Raw genomic sequence first — 27,235 nt, 5'->3', positions numbered from 1 at the left:
TTCAAATGTTTTATCGACAACGGTTCTTTTCTGCAAAAATAATAGGTTTCAATTAACAAATTGTGTTTTCAAAAATACATCTTTCTAAGGGTTTCAATTGCAAAACCATAAGTTGTAGAAGATATAACCAAGCAGCGCTTTCAAATAAATAGTTAGATAAAAATTTGTTTTAATTTGGGATTTTAACAGTTTGGGACAAGTTTCAAGATAAACGAAAATCAATTTCTTAATCATTTAACGTAACAACTCTAGATTTGGCCATAACGTCTAGGCAGAGTTTGGGGTGTTACACTCACCGCACCATTGTTGATTTCGGCTTTAGTTGGTCACCCTACTAGTCAGATCATCTTCTTCCTGACATAGATGGTTAGAGTAGGGAAGAAGAAGGAGATAAAAAGTGGAGTGTCTAGAGAGCAGAGACCCCTTCAAAGAGGGTCTTTAGAAATGCATATAATGGGGTGTTTTCGATTCGAATTCCAGGTCAACAGAGTAGGTTAGATTATGATATATTTTATTATAATTTTATAACATTGTTATTAGGAGGTGAGAAAATAAATATATAATCAACTTTGGATTCCAGAAAGATGCTCACTTTATTCTGCAAGATAGCTCATGGTCGATTGAAGGTGGTCTAATGCTCTTTTAGCCTCGAAGACGAACATTCAATTAAGAAACATGGAGTTTAATCATACCTCAAATTGGATGCAAATTTGGGGTTTTCAAATCAAGCTAATGCTTGATTTTGTGGCTGAGCGAGTTACTAAAGTGGCTGGGGATGTTCTCAAAATAGACTAAAAGGCAACATTTCCAAGGAACATCGGATATATGCAGGTTCGTATCCGTATTAAACTTTGACTACCTCTTGTTACAAGGGCTTTTATTCAAGCTCCAAATGGTCTGAGACTATGGATGAGTTTTAGGTTGAACGTGTTTATAAACTCTATCAAAATTATAGACACATAGGGCATACTTTTCCTCAATGCATTTTGGAAAATGATTTCATTGAAGCTACTTTGATCAATCAAGTGCTTGATGTTCATAATAGATTTGGTCATAACTGGGGAATTGGTTTGGAGCATGTTTTATTTAATAATGAAATGAGGGCTTTTCTTCATAGAAATAACCGTAGAACTTCCAAAGCTTTTTACATTGATCCTGAAGTTGATGATGATTGTTCCTAATATGCCAAAACAATCAATATTTGAATATGTTAGAGTCAATGAAGATGGTTATGATGAAAATGTTCATGGAAATCCTAATCTTGATATGTCTCCTATAAGAGCAGTGAGTCATACCTCTATCTTTCAATATCCTGATACACATATTGAAGACTCAAAACATAATCCTGCAGACTTTGAAAAACATCTACTTAATGGCTTCCCTATTGATGAAAATAATTCATCTCCAAATCAGGTTACCAGATGGATTAATGGAGAAAATGGTACTCTTTTTTTGGCTAATGGTGTGTTATTTCCTTAGTCTCAGAGGGTTAATTCGATTAGCAATATGGAATCAGATTCTGTTTAAAGGCTTTCTTGTAATATGGAAATCGATGAAGACTTAAACGAGATATCTTTCCAAGGATAGATTGGTTTTATTCAATCTCCACCAGTTTTAGGGGATTCGAAAGGTAAAGAAATAATGGTATTTGAATCTGCTGGTAATCTCTCCTCTTTGCTTAATTCTAGCAATTTTATGCAGGGGTGAAACCATTAAATTTTTTAAAGAGGCCGAAATTATATTGTATATTTGTATAATAGTTGTAACATCTCATACCCGGCCTGGACACTGAGCCCAATATCGAGATGCCACACCACCGCCTCATCTCACTCACAACAAGTGGAAAGCCTATTCTAAGCAAAATGTCCTTTTATAATAATATGCTTGTAGGTTTTAGGTCACTTAACATACAAGCATATATCACCATACTCATATAATCTCATGACGTTTAAGCATATCTCATAATACTCGTAAAATCACATAACATTCAAGCATATACCACAATACTCTAAAGCATCTTTATAAGTAAAATTGCATAATGGTCACATGTCATATAAACACATATCACAATACACACAAGGTAAATTAGCACTTGAGCTATAAAACATAAATGTGAGCTCTATCATAACTCATTGGATACACGGATCTCCAACACACCAAACATAGACTCATGGAGTCAAACATGTCCTAGAAGTGAAGCATAAGGCTAACACTTTCCTTATTTCCCCTCACATGTCCTATTGAATGGAGCTTAGATCACATTCCCTTATCCCTCCAACATGTCCCAAGGCCTCAATGCCGAAAATCACTGTACATATAGGTGAGTACTCACAATCTTATGGCATACCAACTATATCTAACGGTTTCAATAATCACAAGGCTAAAATATCTAAAATCAAATACACATCACTTACCGATTATCCGTGCACAATTACTACATATTTGCATCTTTAGCAAAACACTATTACTAACATTTAACATATGCATAACATGTACACATTTGCACTTTCACAACAGTTATCATAACCACATATCACATGTTATAACATCTCATCTCAATTCACATATTCACAAGCACATAAGCATTTTATTCACAAGATAACATACGTATGAGAAAGCTTACACTCGAAATTTAGAGTAGGGGTTTAGGTTACTACTAAATTTCCAAATAATGCATTGAATCATGTACACAAGTAATTATTCCAAACACTCACCAATTACGCTTTCCCTGAAAACCCAAAAGCTCAAATTATCTTTTCCTTGCCTTTATCTCTACTCATAGAAGGTCCTATCAAATTTGAAACTTCAACGTAACAATTCACACAACAATGCATTCAATAATCAACTAAGAACTCACCACAAGCAATCCAAAATATAAGCCTAAGTTATGTTCCCATGTAACTGAAACCTTTAACATGGCAAACTTTAAATCTGAATATCTCGGTCTATACTTAATCTTTTCACCTAAAACCAATTTGGTTCATCTTATAATTCACCTACGACTAATTCTCAACCTTTAAACTACACAAAACTACTCAACCCATGATATCGACTTTTTCAACATGTTTTATGGCTATTTTCTGAAAATTCATTAAAACTCAAGAAATCTTTAATGAAACTTCAAAGTAAGTTTAGAAACCTTCTAATCATGTTTAAACTAATTGAAAAACACTTTGAAACCACACTTTTATCCATAAACCTGAAATTCACCATTAAAGACTCGATTTTTAACTTTTATTTAAAACATGTATTTCAATGGCTACAAATTTATTTTAAGGGACTAGATATCATTTAAAACTCATAGAAAGTCAAATGGTTACCTTCGATGGAAGAAAAACGAGCTTTGACAGAAATCCAGAAAAACCCACGTTTAAAGAATATGATGTAGATGATGAAGTTTTTGGGTGATTTTCTTGGTTTTATAGAGGTTTATAACTTAAGAGATGATATAAATCAAAAGGAATTAGGATTTGATTTCAAAATTGATTGAAATAGCAAGAGAGAATCAAGGGACGGAAAACACAAATTTTGTGTAGTTTTTACATGAAATAACTTCGTGAAGAGAGGTTATTTAGCTTGGATTTTAAAATTTGATTAAATTACTTCATAAAAACTCTCAATTTTGACTTTTTACAAATCAGTCCTATTTTCAAAATTAAAGGTATTTAAAACACATTTTCAGAAATTGATTTAATTTTCTAAAAACCATAATTGAAAACATTACTGCTATGCCATGTCACAAAATTCCTAACACTTTAAGGCTAAAATTCTTAAAATACCCCTAAAACTCTTAGGCCCTATTTTTGGGTGTTACAATAGTAAAAATGCAATTTTACCATTTTAATAGCCTATATCTTTATAATTTTTAAAGGATTAAATTAAAATTTTATCATTTTGGAGAGGGCAAACTGCAATTTTACCATAAAAATTTTAAAAATTTAATGGGCCTAAATAGAAATTTTCCATTTTATCGGGGTCGGGGTCCCTACCAGCCCTCCTGGGTTCGCCACTGGTTTTGTGATGAATGATCTTGCAAACCTGCTGGTAAATTCTTTTTTTACTTGGGGTCCTTCCAAGTTTTAGGAAGTTGGAGAGTTTAAATTCGCAATTTGATAATAACCAGTTGGCCATTGTGCCTTTCGTGGAGCCATCTCAATCCTTGTTTTATGACAATATGGATTTACATATGATGAGAGTCATTGCTAAACCTAATGCTGATGAAAGTGATCATCTGATGAATGATGTACATGAAAAAGCTTGTTTGGAGACTGATATACTTGTCAGTAAATCTCAGCTTCATATAGAAGGGCAAGACAGTACTAATGAATATCATTATTCCTCAAGTTAAGAAATTATCGTTTCTTTATAAAGGTAAAGGTAAGGATTATCTAGAAATCTATACTTATATATAAAAACACGAGTTTGAAAAAACTTTTGAACTGATAAGAATATCATTTATTTTTCATCATATTTCTAAATTTATATTTAAAAATAATTATAATTTAATAGAAATTCTAATAATTACACATTTAAAAAATTATTATTTAAATGAGAATTATTAGGTAAAAATTGTGTTAGTTTTAAAATGGAATTATTACTTGAATAGAGTTCTAAGCATCAATTAATATAGGAAAAAAAGGTTGTGATAATTATAATTATAAGTTACAATTATTCGTTAAGAAGACTTTGACATAAACAAATAATTTGCTAATTTTATTGATATAAAATAGAGTTATTATTTAATTTTAATTATCACTTAATTAATATTTATAATTAATTATTTTAATCATTTATTATTTTAAATAATATTACTTTGCATTAATTACATAAAATAAAAATATATTGTATGTTAAAAATGTTAAAAATGCTTTAATTATTATTTCAAAACTTTCTATTATAATATTTGAATTGATAAGTTAATATATTTTTAATATTTTCAATAATTCAAATAAAAGATATCTTATTTTACTCTAGTTACTATAATTAAAATAAAATATTTAAAAATCTAATTAAATATTAAACGTGTAAAATCACATGCAAATTTAGAAAAAATTTTGAATTGGCTAGAATATCTTTTTTTATTAATTATATTACTAAATTGACATTAGAAAAATAATTTATTAGGATTATTATTATGAAATTAATTTTAATGAAATATTAATTAATATAATAATTTATTAATGTGAAATTAATTGGTCATATCTTTTTAAAGCTCTACTTAAAAAATAACACAATATATTATTAGTTAATAAAATTATAAATAAATAAAATCATTAAATATATTTGGATAAATTAAAAATAATAAAAATGTAATTTTTAATTAAATAAATATAATTTTTTTATATATAAGTATGAATTATTTTAAATATGATAATAATTAATAATCTTAAAATATTTTAGAATTAATAAAAATTTAAAGGTGTGGGATTAACATTATATATATATATAATATCAATATATTGACAACCTAATCTATAATGTATAAATTTATTTATTTATTCTTAATTTATATCTCAAAACTAAAAAGAAAATAAATATATATTTAATTAATTTAAATATTAAAAATATATAAATACAAATTGAATCTAATCAAACCGGTATGACTCATATGTATTTAAGAAACTAAGATAAATAAAATAGATTAATTAAGATTTAATATTTTGTATTATCTATTTTTTCTCATGTATTTCAAATATATAAAATCAATAATATAAAAATAATTATAATTATTTTTTTAATAATGTTTCTAGTAAATCTTGAATCTAAAATTATATTCATAACAATTGATTAATATAAAATAATTATACTTATACTTATTTTATTATTAATGTTTTCATTATTAATGTAATAGTCATTATCATTTAATTAGATTTTATATTCATATTAAATTACACTTATTATTTTAAATTAATTATCACTTAATTAGTGTTACATTTATATACCAATTAAAACAAATATTTAGCACTATAAATACATGTATTCGCAAGACATTTTTATTCAAAATACCATCTAAAGAATTACTGGAAAAATCATTTGTTTTCATCACAAAAAAAGAAGTATAATTGTCATTATTATTTGAGATGTTTAATCGTTATTATTTGAGAGTCGATAGTTTTAGTATTAATTAATTTTAATAATATTTACATAATTATGCATATTGTTTACTGTTGTGAAATATTATGTCAAATGCAATGAAATATTAAAGTAATGGTTCTTTGTAAGTGAATTTTTAACTTATATTTGAATGACATATTATTTTATCTTATTACTTAATATTGGTTGGTTCTCACTTTTTTATTTTATTTTTTTAAATGTTATTTTATCATCTTCACTATTTTTCAAAATTAATAGAATTTTATTATAAATTAGACTAGTTCTCATTTACTTAGCATATATAATTTTTAAAAGTTAAAAATTTTAATAAATTAGAAAAATATAAACACATAAAAATAATATATATATATAAATATGGGTTTGAAGAAACTTTTGGATTGACTAATATAACATTTAATATTTATTATATTATTAAATTATTAAATTTTCCATTTTATTGTTTTTGACTAATATAACATTTAATAATATAAGCTCAATTTTATATTTAAATTATTGTGTTTACATTAATCCAAAAAGTAAGAATATTATATTATTTTTGTTCTAAATAGAAATTTTTAATTATTTCTATAACTTTTTTTCGTAAACATCTATACTATTATTTAAGTGTTTTATCGAGTTGGTGTCACCCTCAATTGTTAATTTGTAAAAATGTTATTTTGTAATTAAAATAAGTTATATTATTTAAGAGTACTTTAATCTTAGAATATTTAAGATAAGTAAAAATCAATAAAAATATAGAATTGAACCTAAAGAAATTACATTAGTAAAACCTTTAATTTACCACTTTGTTAAAACTTTATTTTGATATTTTTATACATTTTATTTTTAATTACGATACTTTATAATTTATGTTATTTTTAAACACACATTTGTGTTCTATATTTATGGTTTCCATATGCATATTAGTAGTGTGATAGGATTTCTAGTTTAACTTAAAAGATTGAATAAAATTTAGGTTAAAATATGTTGTTAGCCCTTATACTTTGATAAAATTTGAGATTTAGTCCCTATACTTAAAAGGTAAAAAATAAGTCCTTCAACTATTTTGATTTTAAAAATTCTTGTCCAATAATTAAAATTGCAAGTATTTTCTGTCAAAATTTGTCAATTTGGCACATTAAGTTATCCTCATGTGACGTGTCATATGATTGACGAAAAATAAATATATTAAATTGACAAATTTTAACAGAGACTATCAACAACGATAATGATTAAACTAAAATTTTTAAATTGAAAAAGTAAGAGAATTTAATTTCTAACTTTTAAAGTACAAAGTCTATAATAGAATTATAGATTTAACATTATTTTTAAAATTTATTACCTAAATTTTTTAATACTATTAATTCGCCTCATTTTAGCACAAACCATAATACATAAAGAATATGTCACATGTCACGTTCTTGAGTAAAATGAGATAAAATTGATTCTAATTACAATAAACTTTTTTATTTACTATTGGAGTTAAAAAGTGTTTTTGAACCTTTTAAACTAAAAAAATGAAACTAAATCTTGGGATTTTAACTCAAGCTAAAAAAATCAAAAGAAAAATGTTTTCCCATGAAACGATCTTTTTATCGCCTCATTTCATCTTTAACGCTATTAAATTTTTCAAAATCATTTTTCACCAAACTTTTCAACGTAGATGTTAAACTAATATACTACGTGGCACCCCAGAAATATTTGACAATTCCAATTTTCCCAAATCTTTTCCGGGAAAATCCATGCATTCTCCGCCATGAAACTCTACCTCAAAACCGATAAGAAAATAACCCCCCAACCCCAAAATAATTTCTCCTTATAGATCCCCGAATTTAAACTGGGAAAGAAATATCTGCAGATGGCTCGCGTCGCCTCAAACCCTCTGTCTCTTCCCAGATTTAGGCCTTACTTTCAGGTTTCCGACACCGCCCTCCTCTTCAAATCCCCTTCCCTTTCTCCTTATAGAACTCGCAAGTTTCAATCCATCGCCTGTCAGACAAATCCACTTCCCACCCAAACACAACCCTCCGACGAGGTAACTCTCTACACTTTCTTTCTGTCTCTGCTTTTATTTTTTCATAATCTTCATTTCTATAAAAGGGTTGCTGTTAATTTTTTCTGAGGGCAATTACGATGAGCACAATTTTAATCTGCTTCTGCCTTGAAGGGTTGTTCTAGTATTAGCGATGAAAAGGTACTTGCTGCCATGAAAAGGCCTAATCATCTCCTTCTTGGAGCAGGGAAAGGTACTTGCTGAGCCTGATTCAGTCGATGATAGTACTAGCGAAGCTACAACTTCCTCTGTTGGAGGAGGATTTTCCGAATCTCCAAACAAAAATATAAATAGGCGAATAGCAATAGGCTCTACCCTTGCAGCAGTGGGACTTTTCATGTCATCGCGATTAGATTTTGGTGTTTCTCTGAAGGACTTATCTGCTGCAGCAGTGCCTTATGAAGAGGTTTGATTTTCTTAGCTTTTCTACTCAATAGGTATATCATTTTGTAGGGTCTAGGTCTCAGGTAAATCCGTGATTGACAGGCTAGGTTGAAGTTGTGAATTCCATGTATCTAAGGCTAAGCTAACATGCCAACGACGCCTTGTCTCCTTGGCAAGGAAGAGGCTGCGGGTCCAAAACCATTAGGCCTCTCAGGTTTAAGTCTCGTTATACGGGTTTGGTCCGGCTTTATGTTGGACTTTGCCTATTAACATGTTGGTTTGTTTTGTTTGATTTGTTTCATTAAAGTACTATATGGGATGTAACAGTTGATTGTAATTGTAATTTGTAACTTGCTTGACATAAAGAAGTTGCATTGTTGGATGATGGCCTTCCTTCGTAGACAAGACATTTTTAGAGAGGCCGGGCTAATATAGGTTTTCGTTAATTGACTAGATATGTATTGTAGTGCAGTGCTAAAATCATTTTAAGATTTTAGTTTGTTTTGGTATTATGATAAGGGTTTGAACTTTCAGTCGATTAAGACAGTAGTCGGAGGAGACAAATGTTTGCTGGAATATAGGGTTGAAACATGATCTAACACTAACATCTTTTGTTGGCTGGATTTAAAGGCTCTTTCAAATGGAAAGCCAACTGTTGTAGAGTTCTATGCAGATTGGTGTGAAGTATGCCGGGAATTAGCTCCGGATATTTACAAAGTAGAGCAGCAATACAGGTAACTGCTTCACTTTGTTACTTTTCTCATTTACTCGTATGAGTCCTTGGTGTTTTTTTCATTTCTTTATGAATAAAATTGTTTTCTGGTTTCTGAATCATTTTCTAGAGATTGAGTCGGTCTCAGTTGTAGATTGATGAATTTGACACATTTGTAATCCCTGTGGAAACTTTCTCTGTTCCTAGTTCATTTCACTTCTTAACACCCAATCACCAATTTCGGTTCAGGGATCGTGTGAATTTTGTAATGCTGAATGTCGACAACACGAAGTGGGAACAAGAACTTGACGAGTTTGGCGTGGAGGGTATTCCGCATTTTGCATTCCTGGACAAAGATGGGAACGAGGAGGGAAACGTTGTAGGCAGGCTTCCAAGGAAGTACTTGCAGGAGAACGTGGACGCTCTTGCCCGTGGGGAGGCATCAGTTCCTCATGCTCGTGTGGTGGGACAGTATTCAAGCGCTGAATCGAGGAAGGTGCACCAGGTTGTTGATCCCAGAAGTCATGTGTAGATGTTATCTTGTTTTGAGATTAAATTCCCCAAGTATAAATACACATGTGAAGGTAACCCATTTCCCAACTTAGTTTTATTGTATATCAATCTGCAGCTATGGTTTGAATATAGAAGGGGTAACCCTTTGCTTAGCATGATTAATGTGACCAAATCTTCCACTAAAATTTAAAATATAATTTGAGTTTTAACTTAATTGCTTCGAATTTTTACAAATGAAAGGGCATCCATCACACCATTAATATACATACACGCATAAGCTCAATTTTGAAGCAATTCTTGAACATGCGGATTACTTTTTATTTATTTTACTTCACATTCCAATCATATTTTCTATTAAACATGAAATTACACTTTTGTATATATATATTAAACTTTATTCTATAAAGAACTCAAAAAACACACTAATGGATTGTGAGGGAAGGTCGGCGTAATTTACTAAAATCACTATAATATCACTTCAACTCAACTCAACACCATACACACCCAACAGTAACAAATTCCTGTACTCCCTATAAATTCAGGAAATCTATGTCCACTTTTTTCCCTTCAAAAATCGCAGGCAACCTTAAAGGGGATCAAACCTTGCTCTCTCTTTCCTCCTCCTCTTTACCTTCCCATCCCCTTTTCTTGTTGAATTCTGCGATACCCTCAACTTTGCCTCCTCCTCCTCCATCTCTTCTTTTATCTTTTGTTGGGGTGTTTTTAGTATAATTGTGAATGGTGGAAACAGCTCCTACTACTAATTTGACGGTCTCCCTTGGTGAATCAAGGGCGAGCTGTCTCCTCCCTCTTTCTCCTTCTGCTGCTTTCGCTTTTGGTTCTTGCAAACAAGGGCTGGTATTATCGCCGTCTCGGACTTGATCCTTGAACTACTCCCCTTTTACAACTAACAACCCCTGCCCTCCATTTTTGCATTCCCTAAACCAAAAACCAAACACAACATGAACCCATTTCTTTTGTGGTCTCAAAATTTATTTACTTTTTTTGATTTGGTGATAAGAACAAAAAGAAAAAAAGAAAAGAAAATGTTGCTTTACAAGCAGAAGAAGAATCAGGGTCCCAAGGGCAATAAGCTGTTGATCAGCATCATTGCTGTGGGAAGCGCAGGGCCAATCCGCTTTGTTGTTAATGAGGAAGCGCCTGTTGCTGATGTCATCGACACTGCTTTGAAATTATATGTCCGGGAGGGTCGGCTTCCTGTTCTTGGTTCTAACCTCAATCATTTCCTCCTTTATTGCCCCAGTGCTCGATCTGATCCACTCCGCCCATGGGATATAATAGGATCGCAAGGGGCCAGGAATTTCGTGTTGTGCAAGAAACCAAGCTCCGAGAAAATGGATAATATTGGAAGGTCTAGAAGTGGAGTGATGACTAGGAAGGGAGTTGGGAATTGGAAAGCCTGGATTCATAAATCACTTAACATTAAGATCTCTTCCCATTAAATCTTCTTTTTCTTTTTTTTATGAAATAAGGACTGAAATTATGCCTTATCATGGATGACCACGGTATCTGGCTTGTTATTCACTGATTTTGCTTTCTTAATAAATAAATATACATATATAACCCCACACATTTTGATGTGCTTACTTTCCAATTTTATCTTTTAGCAGTGTTGTCTTCTTTAATTAATGGTTTTCAATGTTGTTTATAATTTTTTACTGGAAGAAGAAAAAAGAATGAAACTACAACTGCACAAGAGGAAAATGGGAAATCTTTGTATATATTCAAATAATTTGAGGGCTAATCTGCATGGTGGATAGTTGAATTAAGATACAAGCAAAGAACAAGAAGCAACCATGTGATCAATTAGAGGAAATTACCAATCGTAATCTTCAGGCTTGGCAAAAGGGTACTTGAGATATGCATTTTTAACTTGTGAAGGATCTTTAGGTGTGTCCCATGGATACTTCAAGGATTTATCCCTTGGGAATTTCCTGAAGTTCAAAAATGGAGCCCAGAGCAGTAGCCTGAATAGAGGAAGAAACACATGAATTTACAGTTCATCATGTAAGTAAAATTTCAATCCAATTGGACATTTTAGGTTACCATGTGTTGGCATCCAAACTCACCCTGGAAAGAACAAGAACACACACATGAATTGCAAGTACATCTCCAACAGGTTTCTTCTATACCATCTTATCCTAAGCCAGTTCATGATGATTGGCTGCCATTTCATCAAATCATTAATCATATATGAAACAAAGAATCATAACGAAGCATTCAAAAAGAAGGGGAAAGAAAAAACCAAATATCTAAACCAAAACACTATCCAAATTCAGAGAGACTGAAAACGGCTATATTATACATGTGTACTTACTGGCACGATGAGGAAGTACCCAAAAGCAATAATTCCCAGTTGAATTATCACAGTGATGAGATCTGGCTCATTGTTTACCCCTGTAACAGCTAATGCCGGCAGCTCAAACTGGTGCAAAAAACCTTCATCAGCATTTATATAAAATGGGTTACCCAAGTTGGATGGTAAATTGAAATTAAAAATAAAGATCATACAGTGGAAAGAAGGGCAGCAATTGGAACAGCCAAGCTGGTCTTCTTTGCGTCCAAATAATTATTTGGTTTTAAATTGATGTTTGTAACATTGGGTTTCTGAAAGAATGATGAAATTTATGAAGTCGAAACCAAAAAAATATGTTGAAAAGAAAATGAAAGGAAGTTGAATTTACCTTGTAAAGCTTGGGATAGTTGGTTGGTTTGTGTTGAGATAGGTTGAAGAAAGGGAATTTGGTGCTGCATTGAGATGGAGAAACATAAATGGAAGGCAAAGCCTTGGGGATTTGGAGGCTCAAACAGCTGCACATATTTCGGAACCGTAGAATTTTTTTTGGGGGGGGGGTTTCTTATCGGTTTTGAGTTAAGAGTTTCATGGCAGAGAATGCATGGAATTTCCCGGAAAAAGATTTGGGAAAATTGGAATTGTCAAACATTTCTGGGGTGCCACGTATTATATTAGTTCTGTGAAGATAATACGGGCTTAAAAATTTGTTTTTTTTTTTTCTGAAGAGTTAGTTTAACATCTACGTTGAAAAGTTTGGTGAAAAAGTATTTTAGAAAAATGAATATTGAAGGGGTTATAAAGAATTTTTGAGAAAATAAAAGGTTTAGTAGAAGATAAAATGAGTGGATAAAAAGATAATTTAATGAAAAAACACTTTTTTAAAAGCCAAAAATTAAAAGTTTTGATTTTTTAACTTGAGTTAAAAACCCAGTTTAAAATGAAGATTTAGTTTGAAAAGTTAATTGTGTATCCATTTTTTTAGTTTAAAATTAATGTTTGGGTTGAAAAACACTTTTTAAATAAAGCCTAAAGGGGATAATTGCATGTTTGGTTTCTAAACTATATCAATTTTCCCACTTAAATACTTCAAAGTTTATTTTAATTAGAAGTGATATTTAAATTATCAACATTATCTCATTTTACTCAAAAGTATACAACAGTCAATAAGAACGTGACATGTGACATGTTCCTTATGTATTATGGTTTGTGGTAAAATGAGGCGAATTAATAGTATTAAAAAATTTAGGTGCCTAACTAGAATGAGGTAAGGACCAATTTTACATTTAAACAAAATTAAAAAATAATGTATAATGTATAATTCAATACTCTTTTACTTATTCAATTTAAAAATTTTAGTTTAATCATTATTTTAAAATTTGTCAATTTAATATATTTATTTTTCGTCAATCATATGACATGTCACATGAGGATAACTTGATATGCCAGATTGAAATTTTTTTTATAGAAAATACTTACGATTTTAATGATTGGACAAAAATTATTAAATCAAAATAGTTGAAGGACATATTTTTTACCTTTTAAGTATAGGGACTAAATCTCAAATTTTATCAAAGTATAAGGACTAGCAACATATTTTAACCTAAATTATATTCAATCTTTTGAGTTAAACAAGAAATCTTATCACACTAATATGCATGTGGAAACCACAAATATAGAACACAAATGTGTGTTTAAAAATAACATAAATTATAAAGTGCCGTAATTAAAATTAAAATGTATAAAAATATCAAAATAAAGTTTTAACAAAGTGATAAATTAAATGTTTTACTAATGCAATTACTTCAGGTTCAATTATATATTTGTATTGATTTTTAATGAAAAAGACTAAAGTACTCTAAAATAATATAACTTATTTTAATTACAGAAGGACATTTTTATAATTTAACAATTGAGTTGGTGACCTAGTTGAGGGTGACACCAACTCGATAGAACACTTAAATAATAGTGATACATCTTATAAATAATAAAAAATTATTTAAAATGGAAAATTCAATAATATAATAAATATTAATTGTTATATTAGTCCATTCAAAATTTTCTTTAAACTCATGCTTATATATATATATTATTTTTATGTGTTTATATTTTTCTAATTTATTAATTTTTTAATTTAAATATATATATATGAGAATTAGTCTAATTTATAATAAAATTCTATTAATTTTGAAAAATAGTGAAGATGATAAAATAACATTTTAAAAATAATAAAATAAAAAAGTGAGAAACAACCTATATTAAGTAATAATATAAAATAATGTCATTCAAATATAAGTTAAAATTTCACCTACAAAGAACTATTCCTTTAATATTTCACAACAGTAAACAATATGAGTAATTATGTAAATATTATTAAAATTAATTAATACTAAAACTATCGACTATCAAATAATAATGATTAAACATCTCAAATAATAATGCAATCATACTCTTTTTTTTTTGTGATGGAAACAAATGATTTTTCAATAATTATTTAGATGTTATTTTGAATAAAAATTTCTTGCTAATGCATATATTTATAGTGTTAAATATTAGTTTTAATTGGTGTATAATTGTACCATCAATTAAGTGATAATTAATTTAAAATAATAAGTGTAATTTAATATGGATACAAAGTCTAATTAAATGATAATGACTATTACATTAATAATAAAATAAGTATAATTATAATTATTTTATATTAATTATTTGTTATGAATGTAATTTTAGATTAATATTTAGTAGAAACATTATTAACAAAATAATTATAATTATTTTTATATATTTGAAATACATGATAAAAAATAGATAATAAAAAATATTAAATCTTAATTAGTCTATTTCATTTATCTTAGTTTCTTAAATAGACATAATTCATACTATTTGTCCAATCAATTTTATGTTGAATTGAATAGATTTGATTAGATTCAATTTATATTTATAAATTTTTAATATTTAAATTAATTAAATATATATTTATTTTCTTTTGAGTTTTCAGATATAAATTAAGAATAAATAAATAAATTTATACATTATAGATTAGGTTGCCAATATATTGATTTTATATTTATATATATAATCTTAATCCCATACCTTTAAATTTTTATTAATTCTAAAAAATATTTTAAGATTATTAATTATTATCATATTTAAAATAAACCATTCTTATATATAAAAATATATTTATTTAATTAAAAAATTATATTTTTATTTTTAATTTATCCAAATATATTTAATGATTTTATTTATTTATAATTTTATTAATTAACAATATATTATGTTATTTTTTAAGTACAGCTTTAAAAAGATATGATCAATTAATTTCACATTAATAAATTATTATATTAATTAATATTTCATTAAAATTATTTTCATAATAATAATCCTAATAAATTACTTTTCTAATGTCAATTTAGCAATATAATTAATAATAAAGGATATTTTAGTCAATTCAAAAGTTTTTCCAAATTTGCATGTGATTTTACTCGTTTAATATTTAATTAACTTTTTAAATATTTTATTTTAATTATAGTAACTAGAGTAAAATAATATATCTTTTATTTGAATTATTCAAAATATTCAAAATATATTAACTTACCAATTCAAATATTATATTAGAAAGTTTTCAAATAATAATTATAACATTTTTAACATTTTAAACATACAATATAGTTTTATTTTATGTAATTAATACAAAGTAACATTATTTAAAATAATAAATAATTATAATATTAATTAAGTGATAATTAAAATGCTTCAAATTCTATTTAAATAATAACTCTATTTTACATCAATAAAATTAACAAAACTTTTGTTTATGTCAAAATCTTCTTAACTAATAAATGTAATTTATAATTGTGTGCTACCCTAGCACGCCTATGTCTATCGCCCCTGGCAAGAATTTTAGGTTTTCCTTGTTATTTTGAATTTTTTGTTCCTTGAAATCTGTGTCTCGTGCAAGTCTATCTTCTCTCAACGAAAAGTGCGATTCACAAGTTGGTGATATATACTTGGAAATAATGGAGGATGAACTAGCCCAATTGTCGATTAATGAAGAAGAAAAGGATGCTATTCACATTCGAATAGATCTAGGTTTAGAAAGATGAGGTGAGATTTTTCAACTTGTGGGTTGTTTTCTCACAGCCAGTATAATTCACTTTCCAACCATGAAAAGTACTATGACGAATTTGTGGCATCCGGTTTGAGGCTTTCGAATTCGAAATCTGGGGGAAAAAAGGTATTTGTTTCAATTCTTTCACGCTCTGGATATGGAAAGGGTTTTAAAGGGTTCCCCTTTGGACCTTTAATAATCATTTGATGATACTTTACAAATTGCAATTGGGGGAGGATCCGTTACAGATCCTTCTAGTTTTGATACCTTTCTAGGTTCAGATTCATGATGTGCCTATTGGTCTGTTTTCTGAAAACCTAGCAACGCAATTGGGTAATTTCTTGGGGAATTTTCTAGAATATGATGTTTTAAATCTGGGAAAAGAGAATAGAAATTTTATGCGAATAAATGTCCAATTTGATATAAGGCGTCCTCTAAAAAGAAAGAAACAAATTTTATTTGATGGGAGACGTTCATATGTTACTTTTAAATATGAGCGATTATCACTTTTCTATTTTTATTGTGGAAGATTAGGCCATAGTGATTCGTTTTTGTCAAGCAAAAATGAATATTGGAGTGGAAATTGCTGAAATGGTTTGGGACTTATCTATAAGAGCACAATCTCGAAGGGCTTTGACCATGAATAGTGTTTGGTTACGTGAGGAAGGTGATGGGGATATGGGAGGAATCAGCAAGGAAAATAGAGGATCCAGAATGGGCCAGCAGAAGATGGGATGGAAAATAAAATATGGGAAGCTTGTTGATCCAGTTCTGGGTTTTAATTTGGAAGGAGGTTCATCATCTGTAGGGCAAGGAAAGGAAAATTCACTGATAGGTCACACCCTAAATGTGATGGACCACGATCTGGAGGATGTATCCCTTGTAGAGGAGGAGGGAAAAAAGAGATCTAGAGGGGAGATTGAAGATTTAACAGGAAAAGAAGAGATGGGTAATATTATGGCAAGAAGTAGGAGAATGGTGGATCTTAATCACTTATCATCAGTGGCTGCCAAATGGCAAGCCGACCGGACGCAATGAAAATCCTAAGTTGGAATGTCTGTGGATTGAGGAGTCCACGAACAGTTCGAAGACTTCAGCACTTGCTGAGGACTTATGACCCCCAAATAGTCTTCTTTATAAAGACTAAGCTTTGTAAAAACTAGATGGAAAGAGTTCGACGACGATGTGGTTTTGTAAATGGCATTGAAGTAGATTCAAAGGGCACTAGAAGAGGTTTGTGTTTGGCATGGCGAAATGATGTCAACATCACGCTTCAGAATTTTTATAAAAGACACATTGATGTGGTAGTGGCTGATAATGAAAGATGTGTTAAATGGAGATTTACCAGATTTTATGGAACCCCGTATGTACAAGATAGAGAAGATTCATGGGCAGTCTTGAAAAATCTCCACAAGGATGAAGACATTCCTTGGTTTGTTTGTGGAGACTTTAATAAAATTATGTATGATTTTTTTTTTAAAAAAGGAGGCTTGCTTAGAGATAAAAGAAGAATGGAGATGTTCCGTGAAGCTTTGGAATTTTGCCAACTGATTGACGTGGGATATTCTGGCAGATGGTTTACTTGGGAGAGAGGTAATTTACCTGAAACAAACATACAAAAACGTTTGGACAGGGGTGTTGCAAATGAGAATTGGATTTTTATGTTTCTTGAGGTAAACGTTTAGCATCTGGTGCATTCTTTTTCTGATCATTGTCCCCTTTTAATTGACACAATAAGGAAGACAAACAGAGGACAGAAAGTCGTTTCAAATTTGAAGCTTGGTGGATTTTGAAGGACTCCTTTATTGACAAAGCTAAACATATATGGAAGACGGCATCAGGAGATTTTCTGAAGAAGCTGGAAATTTTAAAAAAGGGCCTAGAAAATTGGGCGAGACAAATACGAAGAAATAAACAATGGAAAAAGGAATTTTTAACAACAAAGTTATCAAAACTGATTGAAATTGAAAGGGACGATATTAACTTGGCTGAGATGATTGATACGAAGATTCAGCTAAACTTTGAAATCGAAAAAGATGAAAGATACTGGGAATAAAGGGCTAGACTGAACTGGATGAAACTAGGTGGTAGAAATACAACTTTTTTCCATAGCCAAGCAACGTTGAGGAGGAGGAAGAATCTGATTAACAAGCTACAAACTGATAGTGGATGGGAAACGAAAAACCTTCAGGAAATGGAGAGTATTGCATGATCCTACTTTCAGACTTTATTCACGTTAGGGAATCAGGAAAACTATGATCATTTGCTCTCGGGTATTGATCGATGTGTTTTTAAGGAGGATAACAGAAAGCTTATAGTGCAATATAAAAAAGAAGAGGTTTGAGAGGCATTTTTTGAAATGCAGCCCACGAAGGAACCTAGTGAAGATGGATTTCCACCTTTTTTTTATCAGAAATGTTGGCACTTTATTGGAGAGAAAGTCATTGCTTTTTGTTTACAATTCTTGAATAGAAAATTGGAGGTTAGTTCAGTTAACTCAACACATATTGTACTTATCCCAAAAATTAATAATCCTTCTAATGTGACACATTTCCAGCCTATTAGTTTATGCAATGTTATTTATAAAATCATGGCTAAGGCTATAGCAAACAGATTTAGAGGTGTTATTGATAAATGCATTGATAGCGCGCAAAGTGCCTTTGTGCTAGGAAGATTAATCTCAGATAATATACTGCTAGCCTATGAATTACTGCATACACTAAAACAGAAGGGAATGGGGAAAAAGGTTTATATGGCAGTAAAACTAGACATGAGTAAAGCTTATGACAAGGTTGAATGGAAATTTGTTAGGGAGATAATGTTGCGGATGGGATTTGCTCAAAATTGGGTCGATTCTATCATGAACTACATGTCTACTATTTCTTATCAAGTTGTGCTCAATAGAAGTATTGGAAAAACTTTTCGTCCAAACAGGGGGCTTCAACAAATTGACCCATTAAGTCCGTTTCTTTTTCTAATATGCGGAGAGGAATTATCTAATCTCATGAGAATAGCTACAAAAGAAGGTTTTAAAAGGAGTCAAGGCAAGTAGAAGCGGTCTACAGGTGTCACATTTATAATTTGCAGACAACTGCATTTTATTCGAAGAAGTGTCAAGAAAAGGAGCTTTAGTATTCAAGGAGATCCTAAGTGAGTATAAACGATGTTCGGGTCAGTGTGTAAATTTTGATAAATCAACTGTCTTCTTTAGTAAAAACACGCTGGAGGAAGAAAGACAATTAGTTGTCAACTTGTTAAGGGTTCGGAGTTCAGATGAGCCAGAACGATATCTAGGTTTGCCAAACATGGTAGGTCGAAGAAAGAAGGATTCTTTTTGAGCTCTAAAAGATAGATTAAAGCAACGTATTGAAAATTAGAGTATTCGATTTCTATCGCAAGGTGGAAAAGAGGTATTCATTAAGGTTGTCCTACAAGTCATACTGACATATTTAATGGCTTACTTTTTACTCCCAAAGTCACTATGCGATGAAATGGAGGGAATTGTTGCGAAATATTGGTGGCAAAAGGGTCGTGGAAAGGGGGGAATTCATTGGTGTACTTGGAAAAATCTTTGCATATTGAAAGAAAACGGAGGGTAGTTTAATATTGTGTTAGCCAAACAGGGCTGGCGACTTTTTAATTATAAAAATTCTCTTTTAGCTAGAGTTCTTCAAGCTAAATATTATTGATGTTCTGACTTTCTAAATGCACAGTTGGGAAACTTACCATCTCTTACCTGGAAGAGCATTTGGGCAGCGAAGGGTCTCCTTCTTAAAGGACTAAGTTGGAGAGTTGGGAGAGGAAATGCAATCTCTATTTGGACTGATCGATGGATACCAGGGATTGAACCTGAGTCATGGCACAACAGAGGAGATAATGGTGAGCTGGAACTAGTATCAGGTCTAATTGACAGTACAACTAAGATGTGGAAAACAGAGATAATTACAACTACCTTCCAAATGGACATTGCTCAAAGAATATTGCAGATTCCTCTTGCGATAACAGACTGTGAAGACATGCAAGTGTGAAAAGGTGAACACTCTGGCGAGTTTTCAGTACGAAGTGCCTACAAACTATTGCAAGATGCTAGCTTGGATCCTAGAAGTTATTTAGTACAGGCCGAAACTAAAGAATTCTACAGGAAGTTATGGAATTTACAACTACCATAAAAAATTTTAATTCTTATATGGCAAATTTCCTTGAACTATATCCCTACGCTAGTTAATCTTAGATACAAAAGAGTGATTAAAAATGCTAGTTTCCCTCGATGCTGCTCCGAAGAAGAAGACAACTACCACATGTTTCGGCAATGTCCTACAAGCTTTGATGTTTGGAATAGTCTTAATATGACTTTGGTAACAACACACGTAGATCAAAATACATGGACATGGCTCACCTAGGTTTTTGGAAGGGGTACAAAGGAGCAGATCCAAATTTTCAGCTGCACCTTATGGGTTATTTTGGGCTCACGGAATCAGATGGTTCATGAGAGGAAAATCACATCAGGAAGGGACCTTTCACACAAAATACAGAGCTACTAGTTGGAACTTGAAGGAGTGCGTGAAAAAAAGCTTACCTTTACGTCCATTAGAATTCAAGGACAAGGAGGGGAGTCAATGAGGGAGATAATACATTTCGACACAGCTTTTGATATTAGAAATTCTAGATTGGTGTCAGGAGTAGTAGTTTGGGATCAAAAAGGTGTGATTAAAGCCTCAAAATCAATTCTTCATTCCAACGTCTCATCTCTGTTTGTTGCAGAGGCATGTGCATGTTTAGAAGCAACCAAGTTAGGCATTGTAACACCCCAAACCCGGTCTAAACGTTATGAGCGAATCTGGCAATGTCACATTGTAACACCCCTTACCCGTATTCGACGCCGGAATAGGGTACGAGGCATTACTAGGAGACATACATTTGCATACGTATTAAACTGAGTTACAAAATTTCATCCGAATTAAAAATTTTAAATTATTAACGTTCTTTTATAATTATTTACAAAATATCCTCGAAATATTATATTCATAACAAATAGGGCCTACAAGACCCGATATTTACACATGTAATTCAAAGCTTCATTTCCATTTCATTCAATTCACAATTTCTCATGTTCACAATTCAAATCAATTTCTCAATCCAATATATATATTTCAATAATCTAAGAATATAATTCAAGTTACACGAACTTACCAGGCTAAATTGCAGAAATACCAAAATTCAGGGACATTTTGGTAATTTTCTATTTTCCTCGAATTTCTGCTCTATCTTTATATAAATTAATATTTCATTCAATTTATTAATTTAAATAATAAAACAATTCATTTCTTGCAATTTGGTCACTTTTTGACATTTTTACAAATTTACCCTTAAAATATTACTTTTATTCAATTTAGTCCTTGAACCTAAAACATGCAAATTAGCCATTTTTAATGAAAACTCATGCTAGTTGAATCATATATTTTCCTCCTCCTCCTCTCCATTCCACATCCTTAATGTATATAACATGCTTATATGTAACATTATCTATAATTTCACTATTTATTTGTTCATTCAAAGTTGTCCACTTGAGTCATTGTCACAAAATTATTTATATCTTGAGCTACAGAACTCCAAATTAAGATCCGAAAATTTTATCTGAAACTAGACTCACATATCTTATTACCATAAGATTTTAAGAATTTTTGGTTTAGCCAATAAGTACATTTTATTCTTTAAATTCATCCATATTCTGTTGTCTGACAATTTTGACCCTTCTTCACTAAAAATTAATTATCTCCTCGTACAAGATTTGGATAATGTTCTCGTCTATTTCTATTGAAAATAAAATCCTTCAATATTTTAAACATATAAATTTAAGCCCCTAATCATTTTTCTCAATTTTTTTATGATTTTTCAAAGTCAGAACAGGGGAACCCAAAATCATTCTGACCTTATCTCACAAAATTTATTATAACTCATGATTTACAATTCCATTGCTTACACTGTTTATTCTATGAGAAACTAGACTCAATAATATTTAATTCCATATTTTTTTCATCCTCTAATTCAGTTTTCAAGATTTATGGTGAATTTTCAAATTTAGACTACTGCTGTTGTCCAAAACTATTTTAGTGCAAAATGTTGATTACTAGGTGTATAACTCCCTTATTCCCTTTCTCTATAATATTTCCCATCACTTTCACTTATTTTTCTTCACTAATATATCAAGAACATAAGACCTTATATAAGAAAACTCTACTATAACATTATTTCCATGCTTTTTCAATAATATCAAACTTAAAAATATATTGAAATCTTGATGTTTTTACCTTGTGCTATTGATTTCAATCTTTAACTTGATTTTCTCTCTCCTCTAGCTTCTATTTCTTGAATATAACTTGATATTTTAGCTCCCCATTGTCTCCTTGTTATTTTTCTCTCTTGGAAGCTATGGAAATTTTTGATTTCTAAGTGAAAATGATAATTTTATCATTTGAAATAAATATCACCAACATCATCATTGCCTTCTAGATTTCTCTCTCTTCTAATTGATCATTTTGCCCTTCATAATCTTTAAAAATTCCATCCTTGAGTCATCACTTAATTTGATAAAATTGTGATTTAGTCCCTCAAAATTCTTCACCTTTTCAATTTGGTCCTAATTCATCCATTTTCCTTAGTTTCTAGATTATTCCACCCTTAAAATATTTACACTATTGGTCCTTCAAAATTTTCATATTTACACTTTAACCCCTCAAATTTTGAGTATTTACTCTTGGGTAATAAAACTTTTCTCACTTTTGCGATTTAATCCTTTCTTGAATTAATATGTCATAATATAATTCCCAATGTTGCCATAACTCAAAATTTCCCTTTTTTTCACTTTATTTCCTTATTTTACTATCAAGAATACCTACTTTCTTACTGTAGTAATTTTTGGGTATTACATTAGTAATTTTCGGGCTATTACAGGCATCGAAATGGGTTTAGGCTCAGTTACGATTATGGGGGATTCGAAAATAGTTATCAACAAATGCCAAACGACAGTTCGAGATAAATTGATTATTGGAGCGATTATTAAAGAAATCCAAAGTAACAAATCTCGCTTTCAAGAAATTGCCTTTAGGTTTATTCAAAGAACAGAGAATTTTCAAGCCCACAAACTAGCAAAGGATGCGTTAAAGAAAGGGGAAGAGTTGTACCTGGTGGGGGAGACGTTGAACTATAATGACACTACTCCAGAAGAAAGATGGCCACAAAACCCAGACTGAAGAAAGATGTTGAAGGTGAAATGAAACGACAAAGATAGCAAATAAATATAGATTTTTTTTTGGAAATTGCTATCCTCTAAACAGAACTGACGTTTTGACATGAAAAGTCAGAAATAATAATGGTGTCCAGGCTATTTTGACTTGGCTGGGAAATGACGGTTGGTTTACTTTCTCTTATTTTCTATTATTTTCCTTAGTTAAATTTCAGTGGGCTTCTCACTTCAGATAAAAAGTGTAGTCCATGTTTTAATTTTCTGTCCATTCTAGCATAATTGAGCCTAATGTTTTTTGGGCTGTAGTATTAGTTTTTCTATTCAAATGATAATACCCCAGTCAATTTATTAAAAAAAATTGTAATTTATAATTATAATTATCACAACCTTTTTCCCTATAATTTATGCTTAGAACTCTATTCAAGAATAACTCCATTTTAAAATTAACACAATTTTTAACTAATAATTGTAATTTAAATAATAATTTTTTAAATGTGTAATTATCACAATTTCTATTAAATTGTAATTATTTTTAAATGTAAATTTAGTAATATGATGAAAAATAAATGATATTCTTATTAGTTCAAAAGTTTTTACAAACTTGTGTTTTTATATATAGGTATAGATTTCTAGATAATCCTTACTTTTACCTTTATAAAAAAAACAAAGATAATTTCTTTTCTTGAGGAATAGTAAACTTCATTAGTACTGTCTTGCCCTTCTATATGAAGTTGAGATTGACTAACAAGTATATCAGTCCCCAAACAAGCTTTTTCTGTACGTCATTCATCAAATAACCACTTTCATCAGAATTAGGTTTAGGAATGACTCCCAACATATGTAAATCCATATTGTCATAAAACAAGAATTGAGATAGCTCCACGAAAGGCACAACGACCAACTGATTATTATCAAATTGCGAATTTAAACTCTCCAACTTCTTAAAACTTGGAAGGACCCTCAAGTAAAGAAGAATTTGCCAGCAGTTTTACAAGATCATTCATCATAAAACCAGTGGCGAACCCAGAGGAGCTGGCAGGGGCCTCAACCTCCCCTAAAATGGAAAATTTAGATTTAAATCCTTCAAATTTTTAATGGTAAAATTTAACTTTCCTCCTCAAATGGTAAAATTTTGATTTAATCCTTTAAAAATTATAAAGATATAGGCTATTAAAATGGTAAAATTATATTTTTACTATTGTAAAAATATACAATATAATTTTGACCCCCTAAAAAATTTTCTATCACCCCTGCATAAAATTGTTATACTTAAGCAAAGAGGAGAGATTACTAGCATATTCAAATACCATTATTTCTTTACCCTTCGAATCCCCTGAAACCGGTGAAGATTCAATAAAATCAATCCATCCTTGGAAAGATATCTCGTTTGAGTCTTCATCGATTTCCATATCAAAAGAAAGCCTTTAAACAGAATCTTAAAGCCTTTAAACAAAATCTGATTCCATATTGCTAATCAAATTAACCCTCTAAGACTGAAGCAATAACACACCATTAGCCAAAAAAAGAGTACCATTTTCTCTATTAATCCATCTAGTAACCTGATTTGGAGATGAATTATTTTCATCAATAGGGAAGCCATTAAATCGATGTTCTTCAAAGTCCACAGGATTATGTTTTAAGTCTTCAGTGTGTGTATCTAGAAATTGAAAGATAGAGGTAGGATTCACTGCTCTTATAGGAGACACGTCAAGATTAGGATTTCCATGAACATTTTCATCATAACCATCTTCATTGACTCTAATATCTAAAAATATTGATTCTTATGGCATATTAGGTACAATAAAATCATCATCAACAACTTCAGGATCAATGTAAAAAGCTTTAGGAGTTCTACAATTATTTCTATGAAGAAAAGCCCTCATTTCATTAGTAAATAAAACATGCTTCAAATCAATTCCCCAATTATGACCAAATCTATTATGAATATCAAACACCTGATTTTTTAAAGCAGCTTAAATGAAATCATTTTCCAAAATGCATTGAGGAAAAGTATGCCTTATATGTCCATAATTTCGGTAGAGTTTATAAACACGTTCAACCTAAAACTCACCCATATTCTCAGACCATTTGGAGCTTGAACAGAAGCCCCTGCAACAAGAGGTAGTCGAGGGTTAATACAGATACAAACCCGTATATATCTGATGTTCCTTGGAAAGGATGCCTTTCAGTCGATTTTAAAAATATCACCAGCCACTTCAACAACTCGCTCAGCCACAGAATCAAGCATTAGCTTGATTTGAACCCTAAATTTGCATCCAATTCGAGGTATGATTAAACTCCAGGTTTTTAATTTAATGTTCAGTCTTCGAGGCTGAAAGAGCATTAGACCACCTTCAATCAACCATGAGCTATCTTGCAGAATAAAGTGAGCATCTTTCTGGAATCCAAAGTTGATTATATATTTATTTTCTTGCCTCCCAATAACAATGTTATGGAATTATAATAAAACATATCATAATCTGACCTGCTCTGATGACCTAGAATCTGACTCAAAAAATACCCCTTTATATGCATTTTTAAAAACCCTCTTTGAGGGGTTTCTACTCTCTAGACACTCCATTTTTTATCCCCTTTTTCCTCCCTACTCTAACCATCTATGTCAGGAAGAAGATGAATTGACCAGTAGGGTGACCAACTAAATCTGACATTAATAATGGTACGGTGAGCGTGGACTGAACCCAATAGAAAGGATAAGGAACTCGTGAACTTTAGAGGGAGCATAAGTTAATTTCAGAAAATGGAGAACAAAAGGAAAGCAACAATAGAATAATCAAATAATAGCAACATGTGTGTTTGCAAAAGATTATCTCTTTCATTTCTGATATCGAATTTACAGGCCTTTTGTAACATCTCGTTTTTCTGTGGTAAAAAAGGGTGATTTTATAATCCCAAATTTTGATGATCGAGTCAGTAAATATTATTTTATAATATTTATGGGTCTTTTGCAAAGTTATATTAAGTTCTGGTCCAGTAATTTTGCTGATTGAATGATTGATTAAGGAAAAAAGACTAAAAAGTAAAAGATGTAAAACTTAACCGCTATTAAATTTTAATAATTAAATGGATTATTTATTGAATTTGGGAGGACTTATATGATAAATAGACCATAAGGTGTTAACTTGGACGATTAATGTTATATTTCTACATAAATGATTTGAAAAATATTATAATGGATTAAATTTAAAAGTTAATAAAACATGAAAATAAGGAGTGTAAATAAAATAGATCAAAAAACAATCAAGACATATTAGTCCAAGTATTAACAGAACTTGGAGGTAAATAAAATAGTCATTCTTTAGTAGAGTCAACTAATGAAAAAGGAAAAGCTCTTACTTTGATTTGATCATCGGTTACTCTTTCTGGTTTCATGCTTAGACAAACCATTTGGAACTCTTTCAAATGAGTATAGGGGTTCTCATTTTTCAAACCACGGAAAGGGAGCAATAAATGTATTAATCTCGACTTTAACTCGAACTGTGTTTCACCCATCGGATAAGTTATGCATAGCGATTGTTGTTCATTTGATGCAGTTGTAAGTTATCTTTTTCCAATTGAACAGGCCAATTTGTTCATGGGATTTTAAATACATCACGACCGACTCAACTTCCCAACTGTACGTCAAGCGATTCCAACCCAACGCACACTTTTGGAAATGAAATCGAAACAACTTTAAGGGACGAATTTGTACTATCCCATATACCAGAGAGATAGTGAATATCTAATTGCAAAGTATTTAGTGTGGGTTCATATCTCATGATTACTCTATAGAAGCAATAACCGGGCTAAGGCTA

At 30.5% G+C, this 27,235-nt stretch overlaps 3 protein-coding genes across 4 annotated transcripts; 2 read left to right on the top strand and 1 right to left on the bottom strand.

Annotated features, from left to right (window-relative positions):
• The first annotated feature begins 7,717 nt into the window (after window positions 1-7,717).
• On the top strand, window positions 7,718-9,969 carry LOC107909888 (thioredoxin-like protein HCF164, chloroplastic). The gene is made up of 4 exons (XM_016837589.2): window positions 7,718-8,128; window positions 8,334-8,552; window positions 9,161-9,264; window positions 9,492-9,969. Exons 1-4 carry the CDS (start codon window positions 7,952-7,954, stop codon window positions 9,772-9,774), a joined length of 783 nt encoding a protein of 260 aa, XP_016693078.1. The 5' UTR covers window positions 7,718-7,951; the 3' UTR covers window positions 9,775-9,969.
• A 69-nt stretch (window positions 9,970-10,038) lies between these two features.
• On the bottom strand, window positions 10,039-12,728 carry LOC107907913 (NAD(P)H-quinone oxidoreductase subunit L, chloroplastic). 2 transcript variants are annotated; one of them, XM_016835216.2, is made up of 6 exons: window positions 12,461-12,728; window positions 12,288-12,383; window positions 12,094-12,201; window positions 11,846-11,940; window positions 11,597-11,743; window positions 10,039-10,694 (listed from the first exon to the last, which is right to left on the bottom strand). In XM_016835216.2, the coding sequence occupies exons 1-6, from the start codon at window positions 12,593-12,595 to the stop codon at window positions 10,646-10,648; spliced, it is 630 nt and encodes a 209-aa protein (XP_016690705.2). In that variant the 5' UTR covers window positions 12,596-12,728; the 3' UTR covers window positions 10,039-10,645. The 2 variants fall into 2 exon arrangements, with proteins under 2 accessions (XP_016690705.2, XP_040944736.1); XM_041088802.1 differs by lacking the exon at window positions 12,288-12,383 and having other exon boundaries at window positions 12,461-12,720.
• LOC107909889 (uncharacterized) lies at window positions 10,688-11,370 on the top strand. Its single transcript, XM_016837590.2, has one exon. The coding sequence runs from the start codon at window positions 10,718-10,720 to the stop codon at window positions 11,216-11,218; it is 501 nt and encodes a 166-aa protein (XP_016693079.1). The 5' UTR covers window positions 10,688-10,717; the 3' UTR covers window positions 11,219-11,370.
• Window positions 12,729-27,235: the final 14,507 nt, after the last annotated feature.

Source organism: Gossypium hirsutum, chromosome D02 (genome assembly GCF_007990345.1).
Source record: "Gossypium hirsutum isolate 1008001.06 chromosome D02, Gossypium_hirsutum_v2.1, whole genome shotgun sequence".
In the NCBI taxonomy this organism is placed as follows: Eukaryota; Viridiplantae; Streptophyta; class Magnoliopsida; order Malvales; family Malvaceae; genus Gossypium; species Gossypium hirsutum.
The sequence above is the reverse complement of the archived record's forward strand: the minus strand, read 5'-3'. Positions and strand labels throughout refer to the sequence as shown.